Source organism: Argopecten irradians, chromosome 15 (assembly GCF_041381155.1).
Source record: "Argopecten irradians isolate NY chromosome 15, Ai_NY, whole genome shotgun sequence".
NCBI lineage: Eukaryota > Metazoa > Mollusca > Bivalvia > Pectinida > Pectinidae > Argopecten > Argopecten irradians.
In genome coordinates this window covers 16,059,437-16,076,143 of record NC_091148.1, presented here as the reverse complement: position 1 = coordinate 16,076,143, position 16,707 = coordinate 16,059,437, and the positions used below count along the sequence as shown (strand labels likewise).

At 33.7% G+C, this 16,707-nt stretch overlaps 1 protein-coding gene across 1 annotated transcript; it reads right to left on the bottom strand.

The window, feature by feature from the left end:
* Nucleotides 1-983: 983 nt before the first annotated feature.
* On the bottom strand, nucleotides 984-13,596 carry LOC138309020 (beta-1,3-glucan-binding protein-like). The gene is made up of 10 exons (XM_069250115.1): nucleotides 13,474-13,596; nucleotides 11,390-11,460; nucleotides 11,030-11,104; nucleotides 7,734-7,794; nucleotides 6,803-6,976; nucleotides 5,738-5,815; nucleotides 5,162-5,276; nucleotides 3,571-3,642; nucleotides 2,202-2,328; nucleotides 984-1,222 (listed from the first exon to the last, which is right to left on the bottom strand). Exons 1-10 carry the CDS (start codon nucleotides 13,520-13,522, stop codon nucleotides 1,025-1,027), a joined length of 1,020 nt encoding a protein of 339 aa, XP_069106216.1. The 5' UTR covers nucleotides 13,523-13,596; the 3' UTR covers nucleotides 984-1,024.
* Nucleotides 13,597-16,707: the final 3,111 nt, after the last annotated feature.

Sequence of the window (16,707 nt, the reverse complement as noted above, 5' to 3'; positions counted from 1 at the left end):
CCTAGAATGACTATATTTTGATATGTGATAAAGGTATTTCATCACATAACAACAACATCCCATCATATCATGACAATGTCGTACCACGTAATAAAAATATCGTAACATATACTGACCATTGCGTATCATATTAAGATAATGTCGTATCATATAATGACAATATTATATCATATGATGACAATATCGTATCATATAATGACAATGGAGTATCATATAAAGACAATGGAGTATCATATAATGACAATGGAGTATCATATAATGACAATGTCGTATCATATAATGACAATATTGTATCATATAATAACAATATCGTTATCATATAAAGACAATGTCCAATCATATAAAGACAATGTCATATCAAATACTGACAATAGCGTATCATGTGATGACAATATCGTATCATATAATGACATTGTCGTATAATATAATGACACTATCGTATTTTATAATGACAATAATGTATCATATAACGATAATATCATGTCATATAATGACAACGTCGTATCTTATAATGACAATATCGTATCATAAAACGTAAATGTCATATCATATAATGACCATTTCGTATCACATAATGACAATATCGTATCATAAAATGACAATACTGTATTAAATAATGATGATATTGTATCATATACATTTAATAACAATATCGTATCAAATAATGACAATATCGTATCATATAATAACAATGTCGTATCATATAATTCTAGATAATTTTTGTTTACTTTATCGTTCCAAAGAATATAGATGTATCATAAAAACTGATGTTTTGGTGCAGAAGGAAAAGAACTGCAAATAACAGTTATATCCTGAGGTGTCTATTGATAATGCGCAAGAATCAATATAATGGAACAAATCTTATATGATGATATGCTATTGTATTCCGTTTTTTTTTTTTTTTTCTTTTCTTTTTCTGTAATTAAAGCATTTTTAACCTCGAAAATCCATTCATCCTGTCACATTCCCAGACAATAAAAACATTTTGTATTAATGTGTAAATTTTATTTGGATCACACTTTGATTAATAGGGGATCATTTCGATGTAATCAACAATCATAGCGGCCTCTTCACCGTGCCAAGTGTTCTCCCAGGATCCTCTGGCCTCCCAAAAACTCCTCTTGGGATTTGGCGAGTATCTACTCCACGGCTTTTGGGTGTCATAATGTCCATCATCTCCGAAGAAATTACCTCCTACAGCCACATTCAGAATCAGGTGGAACTGTAAGAGAAACCGCAAATTAATAAATCATATTATAGTAATTAATCTAAATAAATGTTTTAAGTTGTACATGTGCGAGCGCTAACTTTGCTCGTAGTCCGTTCTTGCATACAGCAAGGTTATCTGAAAATTTCGTATTTTTTCTTTCGTTCACTTTAATATATATAAGCGATTAGAAGTGATAATCATATTGTCAATTTCTAACAGTAATACGATATAAAGCCATCTTTTTATCAATCATTCCATTATATTTGCGGGTGTTTAAAGTCTTTAATTTAACATTATTGTCGACAGGAATAAGACGTAACTACAATGTTTACATTGTATCAAATATACACATTGTCATAGTATTGCTGTGTATTTATCTTTTAAAGAGAGGTTCTACATGGTATTATGTGAGTCATTTGTTTGTTTTCATATATATGTGTTCACTTTATAGATTCAAAACTTTCAAAAATATTCGATGTATGCTATTGATAAAAACGACCTTTAACGATACGTCCTATATCTGATGTCTTTCATTATATACAACAATTTAATTTTATTCTAATTTAGCCATTGATTAGCTTTATTAAATGAACTCGCTATATATTTGTCTATGCAATGCATTCGTTGGTTGATTATTTTCGTCCTATTAAGCGCTAGGTTTAAATACGAATGGCTTACGTAGTATGCATTGTGTTGTATTATGTGTGAATGTCGGTATGTTTTGGGAGACTGCGGTATGTTCATGTGTCTGTGAATGTGTGTATCTTTGGAAGGCTGCGGTATGTTCATGCTGTGTGTGTGAATGTCTGTATGTTTTGGAGGGGCTGCGGTATGTTCATGTTGTGTTAAATGTATATATGTTTTGGGAGGCTGTGGTATGTTCATGTTGTGTGTGTGAATGGATGTTTTTGGAGGCTGCTGTATGATTCATGTCGTGTATCTGAATGTCTGTATGTTTTAGGAGACTGCTGTATGTTCTTGATATACTTACTGGTTTATCAAACGGCGCATTTTTGCCACCATGAGACCAGATGTTTTGTCCACTAAATCCACCAAAGTTCCAGAACCCATTGTGTGGTGTGTCGACTCGGAGAATCTCTTGATTGTCTACATAGGTACTGTAACAATTTATAAAAACAATACAGTGAATCTTGTCCATAGTGACCACATAACGGACATAGCAAAATGATCTTTTCATCTATTTTCTTATTCTTTTTAATAATTTTTTACTTTTGAAAATGGTCATTTTTTGCCCACTTGTGCTAACAGTGACCATTTTGAACCCCCAGAAAGTGGTCTTTTCAAGAAGATGGCCTTTATCCAGACATGGTCGCTAAGACAGGTCTTACTGTTACTATAAATACAAACAAATACACAAAGTGTGATATCCGGTGTGTCGTTGATGAGACAATGAAATTGGATAAACGCAACCTTTTTTTTTATTTTTTTTTATCAAGAGTCGAATTTTGGATAACTAGGAATATTTTATAATTTTTAAAGTTTTTAATATAATTGCCATACTCTGTAGACTGTTTTATTACTTAAGCAGTGGTTACTAAGGTATAGACAAAAAAATTCAATTTCGTTTCTGTAACGGACAACATATATATAAGATAAAAAAAGGTTTTCTGCGAAGAAATCCCTCATGAATGTTCATCAGGGCAATCAACTAAAAAGGGCGGTTTAAAAAGAAAATATGTCTGTAGAATTTTAAAAAGTTCATTTGGTCGAATTTGTCGTACTTTGAATCTTATCGATGTGTCAACTCTACTACCTGCAATACTTTGATGCTTATCGACGTGTCAACTACAGTACCTTCAGTACTTTGATTATCTTAGTTAAAGTTATATGTGCCGTATTTTTCATACTCACGAATCAAGATGAGCTTTTAATATGTTATTCATCACCAAAAATTACCAACTTTTTGAAAATTACAGTGCTTTCAATGCATAGGTTTTAATTTTACATGTACAAATAAGAGCTGAAAATGATTTTTGGCAGTACTGCCAAAAATCATTTATTTACATCAATAGTGAAGTGAAATGAGTACATACGGTGAGACTATGAAGCCAAATTGTGGTCTACAGTTTCATTACACATTTTTACAATGTTTTTAGTAATTATAAAGTGACTTCTGCAGGTATGTTTTCATTTAAACATATTTAAGGCATAAAAACAACAATTTTTCAGTACAAAATTTCTGTGTTATAACTAATGTTTATAAGTCATCTGAAGCCATTTGAATAGTTTTTACAGCTTTATTCATCAAACCTTATGGTTTTTAATCAATTAATGATGAAAAAATAGCATGTCAAAATTATCGCCCAGTTACGGCACATATAACTTTAACAGTGACTTACATAATGTGATCAGCTGTCCAATCCAAGGAGTATGTGTGCCAGCCGTGCCAGTCATCTCCGCCATACTTGATCCTGAGGGGGAAAAACATTAATATTTTTTTCTTCGAAGAATATATTTCTAAGGAAATTTAAATCAAAGACATTGTAATATTCTCAATAATCTCTTTGGTTCGCTTTGTTAGGTTTTACGTCCTGTCAACAGCCAGGATCATGTACGGATGAACCAGGCTTGATGGTGGAAGAAAATAGGATGATCCGGAAAAAACACAAATTATCTATCAATGCCTAGCAACTGCCCTACATGGGATTTGAAGCCGAAAGTGGTATAATGTCGGGATATGTTTTATCTTAGAAATATTATTTTAATATTCCAGACATAGAATTTTTTAACCATCCGGCCCCTAAAATCAACGATTATAATGGTAATATAGATAAGTAATTTCATTAACAACGATGACTCAACTTCTGTTACATCTATTGTGTTCAATGCATTTTCTCCTTTGCTTTCATAGTAATTATGATTGTGTGATTGGCCGATTTTGATTTCTTTCATTTAAGTATTGATGTCGCTATTTTTTTAATTCTATCACAATAATAAATAACATTTGTTTGCAAAGTAATGTTTGTAAACAAAATGCAAAATCCCGATGAAATGAAAAAAATAGTGACATCCATGCTTTTTTTCTATTAGTTTTGTTTTAATTTTCTAGACTACTTTATAAAATACGTTTACACATACAATTCCATTGATTTCCAAGGGATTTGTTTTCCGAATAAACACGACACGTCCATGAATCTATTGTGACGGCACGATAACGTCGGGTTTCGTCGCCATACTTTTTTTTATTACTAAGATTTTTTTCTTAGTAGAAAAATGAATCGGCCAATCAGAAAACAAGATTTAGTATGAAAACAAAGAAAAAATAACTATATTTGTACTAAAAAAAATCCAAGAACATCGCGGGAAAACGATGTTTTAATGACGTCATAATCGAGACATTGATGTTGCGTAACATCTTAATTACGTAATAAATCAGTGGAATTTTAGCTCGTCAATTAGTCTGAGTAATTCATTTTAAACACCGATGTCACAATTTCATTGAAATACACAATAGCAAACCAATGTGAGATTTCCCTACATCAATGCTTTATTGCAGTTACTTTTATAATTGTTTATCTTGAAGACGTTATTTTATCTGATGCGTAACTTTGAATGACCTCGTCGATCTCATTGGATATTTTATTGCGTTGCTTATTTTAATGTCACCAGTTATATTGGTGACAAATGATATCTTGATGACGTCAGTGGTTCATGTTGAAGACAATTATTTAGGTGATGATTATCATTTAAATACATGACAGGTTTAGATGATGGGAGAAAGCCGGAGTATCAGAAGAAAACCACCAACCAGCGTTCAGTACCTTGCAACTTAATTAATGGGAGAAAGCCGGAGTACCACCAACCAGCGTTCAGTACCTTGCAACTGGCCCCATGAAATTCGAGTGTGAGAACTTATATTAATATGTCTGGACATCTTAACCACTCGATCAACACGACCCATATAGATGATGCCAAAGTCAAGACTCTTACTTGGAATTGTGGGTTTTGTAAAACGCATTTTGGTTATAAGCTGGCCCCCAGTGGAGTGTTGACTGGACATCGTTAATCCCTCGGTTTTGATTTCCAAACATGGCCTTTGTATTACCTGCATCCAATAATGAAATAAACTCAAATTAAAAGTTTGACAACCTTGATTATTGACAGTATGTGGAAAGCTGATGACTCAGAATTATTAATGAAAAAAAAGTAATTCATCTAACTTTACGATCAACACGATAGAGAAGATACGAAACGACACTACTACTTTTTCTATGAACCATCAAATATTCCCAAAGAACCTCGATCTTCGTACTTAATTTTTTAGATGAAAATACCACTGTTTGCTGTATACTTTGAGTACACTTAGATTTGTGTCATTAAACATAAATAAATTATATTAAATATAATCCTAATACATATATATAATATATATATACTTATCTAGATATTATTTCGTACTCTTCGTTAAAATTAATTCAAGTAGTTTATTATACATTTGCCGTTTTGGGATATTTATACCCCAATATACATATATATCAATGTAGTCAACTCTTAATAAATTGTTACCTATTGATTCCATCATGTCTATCTCGCCAGAACGAGGCCAGCCGCCATAGCTAAAGTCACGTGGTAGCAGCCAGATAGCTTAAGGAAAGAAACATTCGTTTAGAGATATCAATATTAATTTTGAGGTAACAAATACCCCGCAATAACAAAAAGGTTAAAAAGAAAGAAAGAAAAAAATATAAATTGAAAAAAAGGGAGAGAAAAACATCTTAAAATCTTTTCGGTTATCTGTCATGGATTAGTATCCTGGTGGAAAATACCATGTTAACATACTACAGGCCTAATCAAATTTTGGGAGAAAAGCATTATTGAATAAGTTAATGATGCATTCGCGCAATCATCATATTGGCATAATGGTTAAATAAGCGATATACAGAAAACAAAGAAAGTTTTAGCTCAGCGAATCTTGCACAAAAAAAATACCGGTAAGATATATACGTTTACAGTATGATGACATGCATATGTAATTAAGAGGCAATAACACCGACCTAAATCAAATATCCTTTTGGTATTCCGATACATACATATAATTGTTCATATATTTAAGGGATCATGTTACTAACCTGGCCAATCTCCGTTTGTTCATATATTTAATGGTCATTTCACTGAACTGGCCAAAGCCAGACTCTCTTTGTCCATATATTTAAGGGATCATGTAACCAACCTGGCCAAAGCCAATCTCCCTTTGGTATCTTGACACGCACATATATTTAAGGGATAATGACACTAACCTGGCCAATGCCAATCTCCTTTTGGTATCTTAACACGCACATATATTTAGGGATAATGTCACTAACCTGGCCAAAGCCAATCTCCTTTTGGTATCTTGACACGCACATATATTTAAGGGATCATGTAACTAACCTGGCCAAAGCCAATCTCCTTTTGGTATCTTGACACGCACATATATTTAAGGGATCATGTAACTAACCTGGCCAAAGCCAATCTCCCTTTGGTATCTTGACACGCACATATATTTAAGGGATCATGTAACTAACCTGGCCAATACCAATCTCCTTTTGGTATCTTGACACGCACATATATTTAAGGGATCATGTAACTAACCTGGCCAAAGCCAATCTCCCTTTGGTATTTTGGCACGCACATTAATACGTCCGTACGTCATAGCGAAGTTGGTGATGATTTTTGCCGACATGATAGGAGGCAGAATCTCACCATTACCATTGGCGGTTTTATGACAGCCGTTGTTGTCGTGCTGATTACACACGCCGTAAAGACCTGAAATTACAAAAAAATGTTAATCATAACAAAATCGTATGAATGAATATATTTGTATCATTCGTATGTTGGTGTGACGTTGAAAATCGACTCCGAGGTATTTTACAACTTTTTGAGATTTGATCGAGACTTGAAAAGTATGAGTTAAATATCTTGACGGAATGCCTAACGTAGACTATTCTTAATGTAGTGAACGCTGCAATGCAGTTTTAAAGGCATTCAGTGTCTGTTTTCAACGTTGAAAACAATTACCTGCAATCAGGTTTTTAATTAATAAATAAATATCCTAGAAATGTACAATTTGTTTTGTATGTGGAATGAAACTTTCTGGTCATAAGTTTATTTATTCCATAAAATACTTGTTCAAAATGCTTTATTTTCTGACCCCAATGTGAATTTATCTCGTACATTTATCACATAACTGGCCTGTCCAGCCATGTCATACGGCCATGTCATCAATATCGTAAGCCATATGTGTTATAACACTGTTATGACGTCAAATACATATTTGATGTTATCTACTGTTTTATATAGAGACGAAAATAAAAGTTCCACTTAAAATTTCAATATTAATACAAGTTATGCGATAAATATAATCTTACACTCGTGACTATGTATATGAATTTTATCAAACTCGCCTAAATGCCCGTGGCATATCAAATTATTAAACTCGTTTGATAAATAACATAGCCACTCTTACACTGCTGATATCATGGCTCGGCAACGTAAAGCTCAGCAAACTGGACATGTCACTTACTGTACAGGTTCATGTCGCCGTGATACACGTCGTTGAAATGGGGGCTATCTATTGTCTTAGTCTGTAAAAGTGATAAATAACAAAACATTACATGGATTTCAGATAAAAATTTCAGACTTAAACTACGTCTGGAAATTTTCTTTTATATGTTTGTTATGTAGTGGAATGATGATACAAACACCACAGTTTAATTTAGAGAGGAAAATGCATACCGCACGGAGATGGATGTCTAAAATGACAATGATGGACAGGAGATAATACATATCGGGCGGAGATAAAGCAATTCTACCCCGACCAGCAATTCTTTTGTTGTTTATTACCGCTACAATGCTTGAACACATCTTTTGTTTTGATGTCAAATACATATTTAATTGGATCTAATAAAAAATCTTTATTGTCATTTTGAAATATGTCAACTTATAACGCAAACTCGTATCGAGGCGTGAACTAGAAATAGTTCGAACCTGCATTGCGTTTGTATTGATACGTCATTGCGATTACGGTAATTTGAACGCAACTCCGGATCCTCTTCCATTGACTATATAGCGCATATTTAAATATATGAAAATATTTCATGGCCTACTGTGCTCTAGTTCATAATATTTAACCCGAGGTGGTGGTAATTAACAAATTTTATATTGCACGAGGCCGAAGGCCGAGTGCAATATAATATTTGTTGATTACCATCACCGAGGGGTAAATATTATGAACTAGAGCACAGTTACCCATGAAATATTTGTTTTATTACATAATCACAAGTTTTTCAGTTGAATATTATTATAAAATGAATACGACAATCACTTAACAAAATTATCAGCACCGTACCGTACGGAAAAGCTTCAAATCCTATTGAAGATTGACATATAAACCACGTACGTCACGTTGTAACTCCGGTTTGGATGTCTTATTGTCTTCTTTAACAATATTAGACCTGCATGCAGCCTTTTGATCTAATACATTCGCCGTGTCCGTCCTCTACTCGATAAACGTCTACATGACGTGCTTGTTTCGAGATCTATAAAGCTAGCGCGAAATTGAACGTGAACCTTTGTGACGTCATAATAACGTAACTCACTGTTACGCGCGATTCCTCGGAGGTTTTCTACAAAACTAGACAACAACAGCGAGGTGTTCCTAAAGCCGTGCAATATAACATCTCGAACCGTGCAATATAACGTTTCCATGGGAGCGTGCAATATAACTTCGAACCGTGCAATATAACAAGGTTTTATTGAACGGTCGGTGTAATAGTTGAAAATATTATATTTCTTCATATATAGATTGGTGTAAACAAATTATGTAATAAAACATAATGTTCATGGACAGAAGAAAATACATACCGGGCAGAGTTAAGGAATTAAATGATAATGATGGACAGAAGACAATACATACCGGACCGAGATAAAGGAATAAAATGACAATGATTGACAGAAGATGATATATACCGGACGGAGATAAAGGTATGAAAAAATAATGATGGAGAGAAGATAATACATACCGGGCGGAGATAAAGGAATAAAATGATAATGATGGACAGAAGATAATACATACCGGACGGAGATAAAGGTATAAAATGATAATGATGGACAGAAGATGATACATACCGGACGGAGACAAAAGTATAAAATGATAATGATGGACAGAAGATAATACATACCGGACGGAGACAAAAGTATAAAATGATAATGAATGACTGAAGACAATACATACCGGGCGGAGATAAAGGAATAAAATGATAATGATGGACAGAAGACAATACATACCGGACGGAGATAAAGGTATGAAAAATAATGATGGAGAGATGAAAATACATACCGGGCGGAGATAAAGGAATAAAATGATAATGATGGACAGAAGACAATACATACCGGACGGAGATAAAGGTATGAAAAAATAATGATGGAGAGATGAAAATACATACCGGGCGGAGATAAAGGAATAAAATGATAATGATGGACAGAAGATAATACATACCGGACGGAGATAAAGGTATGAAAAAATAATGATGGAGAGATGAAAATACATACCGGGCGGAGATAAAGGTATAAAATGATAATGATGGACAGAAGATAATACATACCGGACGGAGATAAAGGTATGAAAAAATAATGATGGAGAGATGAAAATACATACCGGGCGGAGATAAAGGAATAAAATGATAATGATGGACAGAAGATAATACATACCGGGCGGAGATAAAGGTATTAAATGATAATGATGGAGAGATGAAAATACATACCGGACGGAGATAAAGGAATAAAATGATAATGATGGACAGAAGACAATACATACCGGACGGAGATAAAGGTATGAAAAATAATGATGGAGAGATGAAAATACATACCGGACGGAGATAAAGGAATAAAATGATAATGATGGACAGAAGATGATACATACCGGACGGAGATAAAGGTATGAAAAAATAATGATGGAGAGATGAAAATACATACCGGACGGAGATAAAGGAATAAAATGATAATGATGGACAGAAGACAATACATACCGGACGGAGATAAAGGTATGAAAAATAATGATGGAGAGATGAAAATACATACCGGACGGAGATAAAGGAATAAAATGATAATGATGGACAGAAGACAATACATACCGGACGGAGATAAAGGAATAAAATGATAATGATGGACAGAAGATGATACATACCGGGCAGAGTTAAGGTATTAAATGATAATGATGGACAGAAGACAATACATACCGGACGGAGATAAAGGTATGAAAAAATAATGATGGAGAGATGAAAATACATACCTGGCGGACATAAATGTATAAAATGATAATGAATGACTGAAGACAATACATACCGGGCGGAGATAAAGGTATTAAATGAGAATGATGGACAGAAGACAATACATACCGGACGGAGATAAAGGTATGAAAAAATAATGATGGAGAGATGAAAATACATACCGGGCGGAGATAAAGGAATAAAATGATAATGATGGACAGAAGATAATACATACCGGGCGGAGATAAAGGTATTAAATGAGAATGATGGACAGAAGACAATACATACCGGGCGGAGATAAAGGAATGAAAAAATAATGATGGAGGGATGAAAATACATACCGGGCGGAGATAAAGGAATAAAATGATAATGATGGACAGAAGATAATACATACCGGACGGAGATAAAGGTATGAAAAAATAATGATGGAGAGATGAAAATACATACCGGGCGGAGATAAAGGAATAAAATGATAATGATGGACAGAAGATAATACATACCGGGCGGAGATAAAGGTATTAAATGAGAATGATGGACAGAAGACAATACATACCGGGCGGATATAAAGGTTGCCATTTTTCACGTACAGGTTATTGTGATCTGGTACGTAGACTTGGAACTCGTTGTTCTGAACTCTCTCGTGTTTAATTGTAAACATTAGCGGAGATTATCATTACATATCTAATTTCAGTATTAAATATTATAGTACACACTTAATAGAGGGAACAACCAACTAAATGGAAAAAAAGACCTTCGAAATGGCCCTTGTGTAGACAAGAATGAGTCCAAGATAGAATTTCGACCCAGCCGCTGATTGGCTGGCTAATTATAAATTTCAAAGGTTAAATGCTTTCATATTTCTTTATATTAACCGAATTCAATATGCATAGATTTATTGTACAAGTTATCTTACTCCACCGCCCCATGCGGAGACTTCGATTTGATAATTCCCAGCATTCCAGGTGTTAAAATCGTCACGGAAGGCTGTAAGTGAAAATAACTAATTACATATTTCATCATCATCATCATTAGCTACATCATCATCATAATCTTCATTAGCATCATTATCATCATCTGTCTTTGATGGGTCACAACCACCTACATGAAAAATTAACCTTCGAGATGACCTCTATGTTTAAGCTCCGGATAAAATCATGAAAATGATGAAATAATATTGAAATTTTAGCCAAAAAAATATTAACTGGGATAATGAATAGGTTTTAACACACTGTAATTTCAGAATTTGTTAGTGTAAAATGCACCTTAGTTCAAAATGGTGGAGTGCTTGAGCTAAAACACCCTACTTTTTATCTAGTGTTATATTGGAATCTATATTTAGTTATGTAACAATATAGCTGATACTGATTCAGTAATTTTATTCGATATCAAAACTGTAGTTCTATGGAAACTCATTAAGTATATTAGCCTATACCACTGCGTCAAACGTAAATTATATAAGCTTCTTTTTTTCTGAATAAGTTATGTGGTATATCAGAACGAGGCACTATCAGAACGAGACACTAATCTATTATCTTTGCTTATGTTGCCAGATTTTAAACACAAAGTGTATTGTACATGTCGCCGCTAGTCCACGTGACCAGGTAGCTGTATGACGTGTTCACACGACCTTAAACTTGACCGTTAGACTACTAGGCATATTTATCTATGTTTTGTAATTTCAGTTTCGTTATAATGCTTAGATGCGATTTTCAGCAAATATCTCTGTGTTTTTCAATTAAATAAAAACAGAAATGACAATAATAGTCTTTTTTCATCTGGATTTGATTTTAAAAAAACTTTTGCAGACTTTTTAAGGTTTTAAGGATTTCAGAAATGGTGCAGTTGCGGCCATATTCAAAATATGAGATTTTGTGCTTTTTGTGAAAGTTACATATTCATGTTCTCCGCGTGAATTGCTCAAGTTTTATCATTGGAAGCAATTGAATTGAACGGTGTCCGTTGACTGATAAGGCACGAAACAACCGTTATGTTACCTTAATATTCCAGAAAAAAGTATTGAATCACTGATACCTTTAAGCATTATTGTTTTGATATTTCCACATTCTACTTGAAGTTGACTTTAAAAAGTTTCCCTATATATTATCATTCCAGATTATCTGCATGTATAAATTCATTTTTGCCCTGACATGCAAATCAAAGAATTAAATAATTGAAAATTTGCTATAACAATTCTGATCCATATATAATTACACAACTGACGCTGATCCTTATTGCTTGTAAACTTTTTAACACCGCGATGAAAAAAAATATATATACGCTTAATTGAAGTTGAAATACTAGTTCTGTTATTATTTTTACAAGAGCAATTTCAGCATTTTAAATGTTACACTAAAAATATCTAAAAATAAGAACTATTTGATAGTCTTTTGTTTCAATATTCTGTATTGGATGTTAATATATCAGGCGCCTAGTAATAACCCTTTTCTAGCAGTTTTGTAGTTGCTCTAAATTGCTGTTTATGAAATGCATCATCCCTGACGTATTTGTCCTGAGGTTACTACTAATTGTTAAAACCCCAACAGGAGTTATACTCAAAATTGTCTAATGATCTAGAAAGCAAACATACAATAAACAAACAAATACGCAATATTCATAATACATGTAAAACAATAAAACAGACAAATTTGCCTACTGTAAACCGGCTTTCTTTCGCGGTTAATAAATTTCGTAATTTTCCTTTCACAACATTTTCGCGGAGATTAATGTTTCGCGGATTTAACACGGAATGGAAATAGCTTTGAATTTAATTATCAAATTACTTTAATCGAGCGCGCTTACATCCGGGTCTTCGAGAGTGATTTACATAAGTTGTATAACCTGTTTCGTAATCGATGTAAAATAAATAAAGTTTATATTTTCTTAATCGAGTAAGAATTGCGGAATGTATCAATTCGCTGAGATAAACTTTTGCGAGTTTACCTTGATCGCGAAATTCGCAAAAATAAATCGCACGCGAAAGAGAGATTTTCAACATACCTGTGACAGCCACAAAGGGCAGGAAGACGAAGACTAAGAGGCGATCCATGGCTTCATGAAGTGATGGCTTACACCGCCTGTCTTTATAAAACCAGAGATAAGAAGCTATCAGGTATGCCAAGACTGGAGGTCAATCAAAGTTATCTGGTCATATTGTCTCCAAGACATTTGGAGTATAAGGTGGTCGCATTATAAATACTACTTATTTGTCGACGCGACATTTTATGTTTTAAAGAATGAAATTAAATGCGACGTTTCTGTGTGTTATGAGTGCAAACATGTCGTTAGCATTGTACCTGTTGCATCATCTAAAAGGCAAGACAATATTTGACAAGCTGACTTTCTTCTCCCTAATGTCTCCCTTGACAACCTCCCAATTAATACCTTGAGTTTGGAGCTCGTCCCTGTGAGATAGCTGAAGATTATGTTTCCTTACCGACACACCTAGTCAATAAAAGTGGTAGTTTCTGCTTCTGCTTAGCTCTCAGCATAAAGGGTCGATCGACTTGTTCGCTCGTTGTCAGTATAGTGTGACAAGGGCGGTGTGCTGCTCGTTGTCTTAGGCGGCATGCTTCTTTCATCTATAGCACTGCAACAAGAGTCCACTGAAACAAACAAGACATCGTATGGATATACCACAGCTTCCCAAAACATGCAGATATCCATACATACATTGTATTCTTCGAAATTCTCATCCTTAAATGACATTAGACCAAATCAACTAGGGTATGTTATATTGGGACTCGAATATTGGTGGCGTGTTTACTATTCATAAACTGGTTTCATTTCCCTTTTTATAGTGCTGCCTTACTGAACCGAGCTATTTCATACACGTGTAGAGCATTCAGGTCGGTAACATAAACAGTGACAACAAAGGAACCACTCGGCAACATTCGTACTTATTCGTCAGCATTCGTAACCACTGGTCAACATTCGTAACCACCACGCCGATTCAGTGCTACCCATGTCTAGAGAGTCAGTATCAATGACTGGTGTGGTGGAATTGGAAAATTTTATACGTATCGCGACATTTTAATGGTTGTTGGAATAAATTTATTTTATATTAATGTTGACAAATCTCTCATTTTTTTCAGATCTCTTATTTAGTGACCAAATTGTTAAATTCAAGTATCCCTCATACATTTTATGTAATGTGATAACTGTGCGAACAATTTACATGCAATTTTTACTTCAATAATCTGTTGAAAACGATAAGGTTAATAAATTTAGCGGTAAAAACCATTCTTATGGTGCCTTATAAGCATTATTTACAAACACATAATTTATACACTGTAAAATTCTTGTTTTTATGCCTTATGTCTGTTCAGATGGAATTATACCTGCAGAAATCATTTTATAATTACTTATATAACACTGTAACTGTTTTAATAGAATTGTAGACCACAATCCGGCATCATGTCATGTTCGGACTGTATGTACATAGCCGGTTACTGTCAACATTTTCGCAATTTTAAAGAAAATCAAGAAAATCAATTTTAAAGTGGTTTTAAGTTTAGTTATCTGTCTTTCAATGTTTATAAGTAAATCATATCTGATTAATTCGCGATCATTCTAATTAATCAAGCCAGTGGACAGGCCGACGGCTTATAGAATTATTTTTCCAAGTATAAGCGGTTTATACCTCAGTTGCTAGAACAGGTTGTATTGTTGTACCTAACATCTGAGGCCAGTAGTTCAAAAGCTGATTAGGCTGACCACAGTTTAGCGATCATTTTCAAATCAAGATAAAATAATTTCTGGTAATACGAATTTTACAAAATTTAGAATCATAACAACTCCATTCTGCAGTTACTTGCAGAGTTTTAATAAAGATATAAATACACATTTTGCAGTTAAATGATAAATGAAAATTTCACTAATTATACGATTAAGCTTATTATTCTTAGAACAACCAGGCCATGGTTGACCTGGGCGGAATCATTACAAACAACTGTCGTTCGTGTATGACATTCACGGAGTATACAAATAAGTATTTTCTTCAATTACAAAAGTTGTTTACTTTACTCCATTACCACCATGAAAAAGTTTGATCTTATTATTTTTTTAAGATAAAATATACCAAGAGCAAAATGATATATTTTATATGTATTTTTGAGTTCATTAGACACATATACGCACGGTTTTACATCAGTAAATGTCGTTAAAGGCCCACTTCCTTTCCCAAATGGCTTTCTATTTTTATAATGTAAATGTAAAACGAGATCAATAATTTTGTAGAGTCACTAAAGTTATTAATTTACCGTTAATGCTACACGTATCATCACCTTCTGAACAATGTGATTGAAATAAATAAAATGTTCATTTTCATAACGTGGGTCTTCTTATGCTTCCCGACGTCGTCTTAAATACCGTAGTTGACTATAACTGCGCCAGACGGAAAAAAACAGCGAAATGACTCTCCACTTTTATCATATATTACGGAGAAAATCTTTCATTGGTTTTGTGTTATACTATAATCGTTTTACATTGCTATCTTAAGAATTAAAAGCCGTTTCGGAAAGGTAGCGGGCTTTGGTGATTGCATACAACTGAAAAAACATAGCTTTGAAATTTGATAATATCAATTAATTTGCTTATTTTGTCTCAAAAGTTATTAGGATACAGTTGATACAATGCTTATCTTCACTACCTAAACAATTTTAACGAAATTAAACACATGGTCATTTCCATACCGCGGGTCGTCTTATGTTTCCCGGCGTCGTCCTGATCGCGAAGTTGTTGACTTTATCTTTACGGCAAGCTGCAAAAAAGAACCTAAGTTGATAACATCTATGTAAACGGGAAAAAGATTCATGTTTGGATTTTCACTTTTATTTTAGGTTATATATAAAATATTCTGACCTTCTTAATTGTCTTTTGTTTTGAGACGTAGTTAGCCTTTAAAATAGAAAACAATTATCATAAAAAGGATATCACTTTTTTAAAATGTATCATATTCCCTTTGTTATATACAGATTATTTTAATCTCAGCTGTTAAGTTGTCCATTTGGTACTTACTGTAATATGGTACCACGTGTACATGTACATATTGATGTGTATTGGGGAAGCTTCCGGGTAGGCGCGTGGTCAATATCCAAAAATTGCCTTTCGGCCATGTCCGGTGTCTCTCTCTATTTGCCCCCAGGTATCATCACACCTGTAACAGATAAACATACACCTGTAATGTATAAGCAAATAGATATTAGGGTTTTATGTGCTAGTGGCGACCACCAG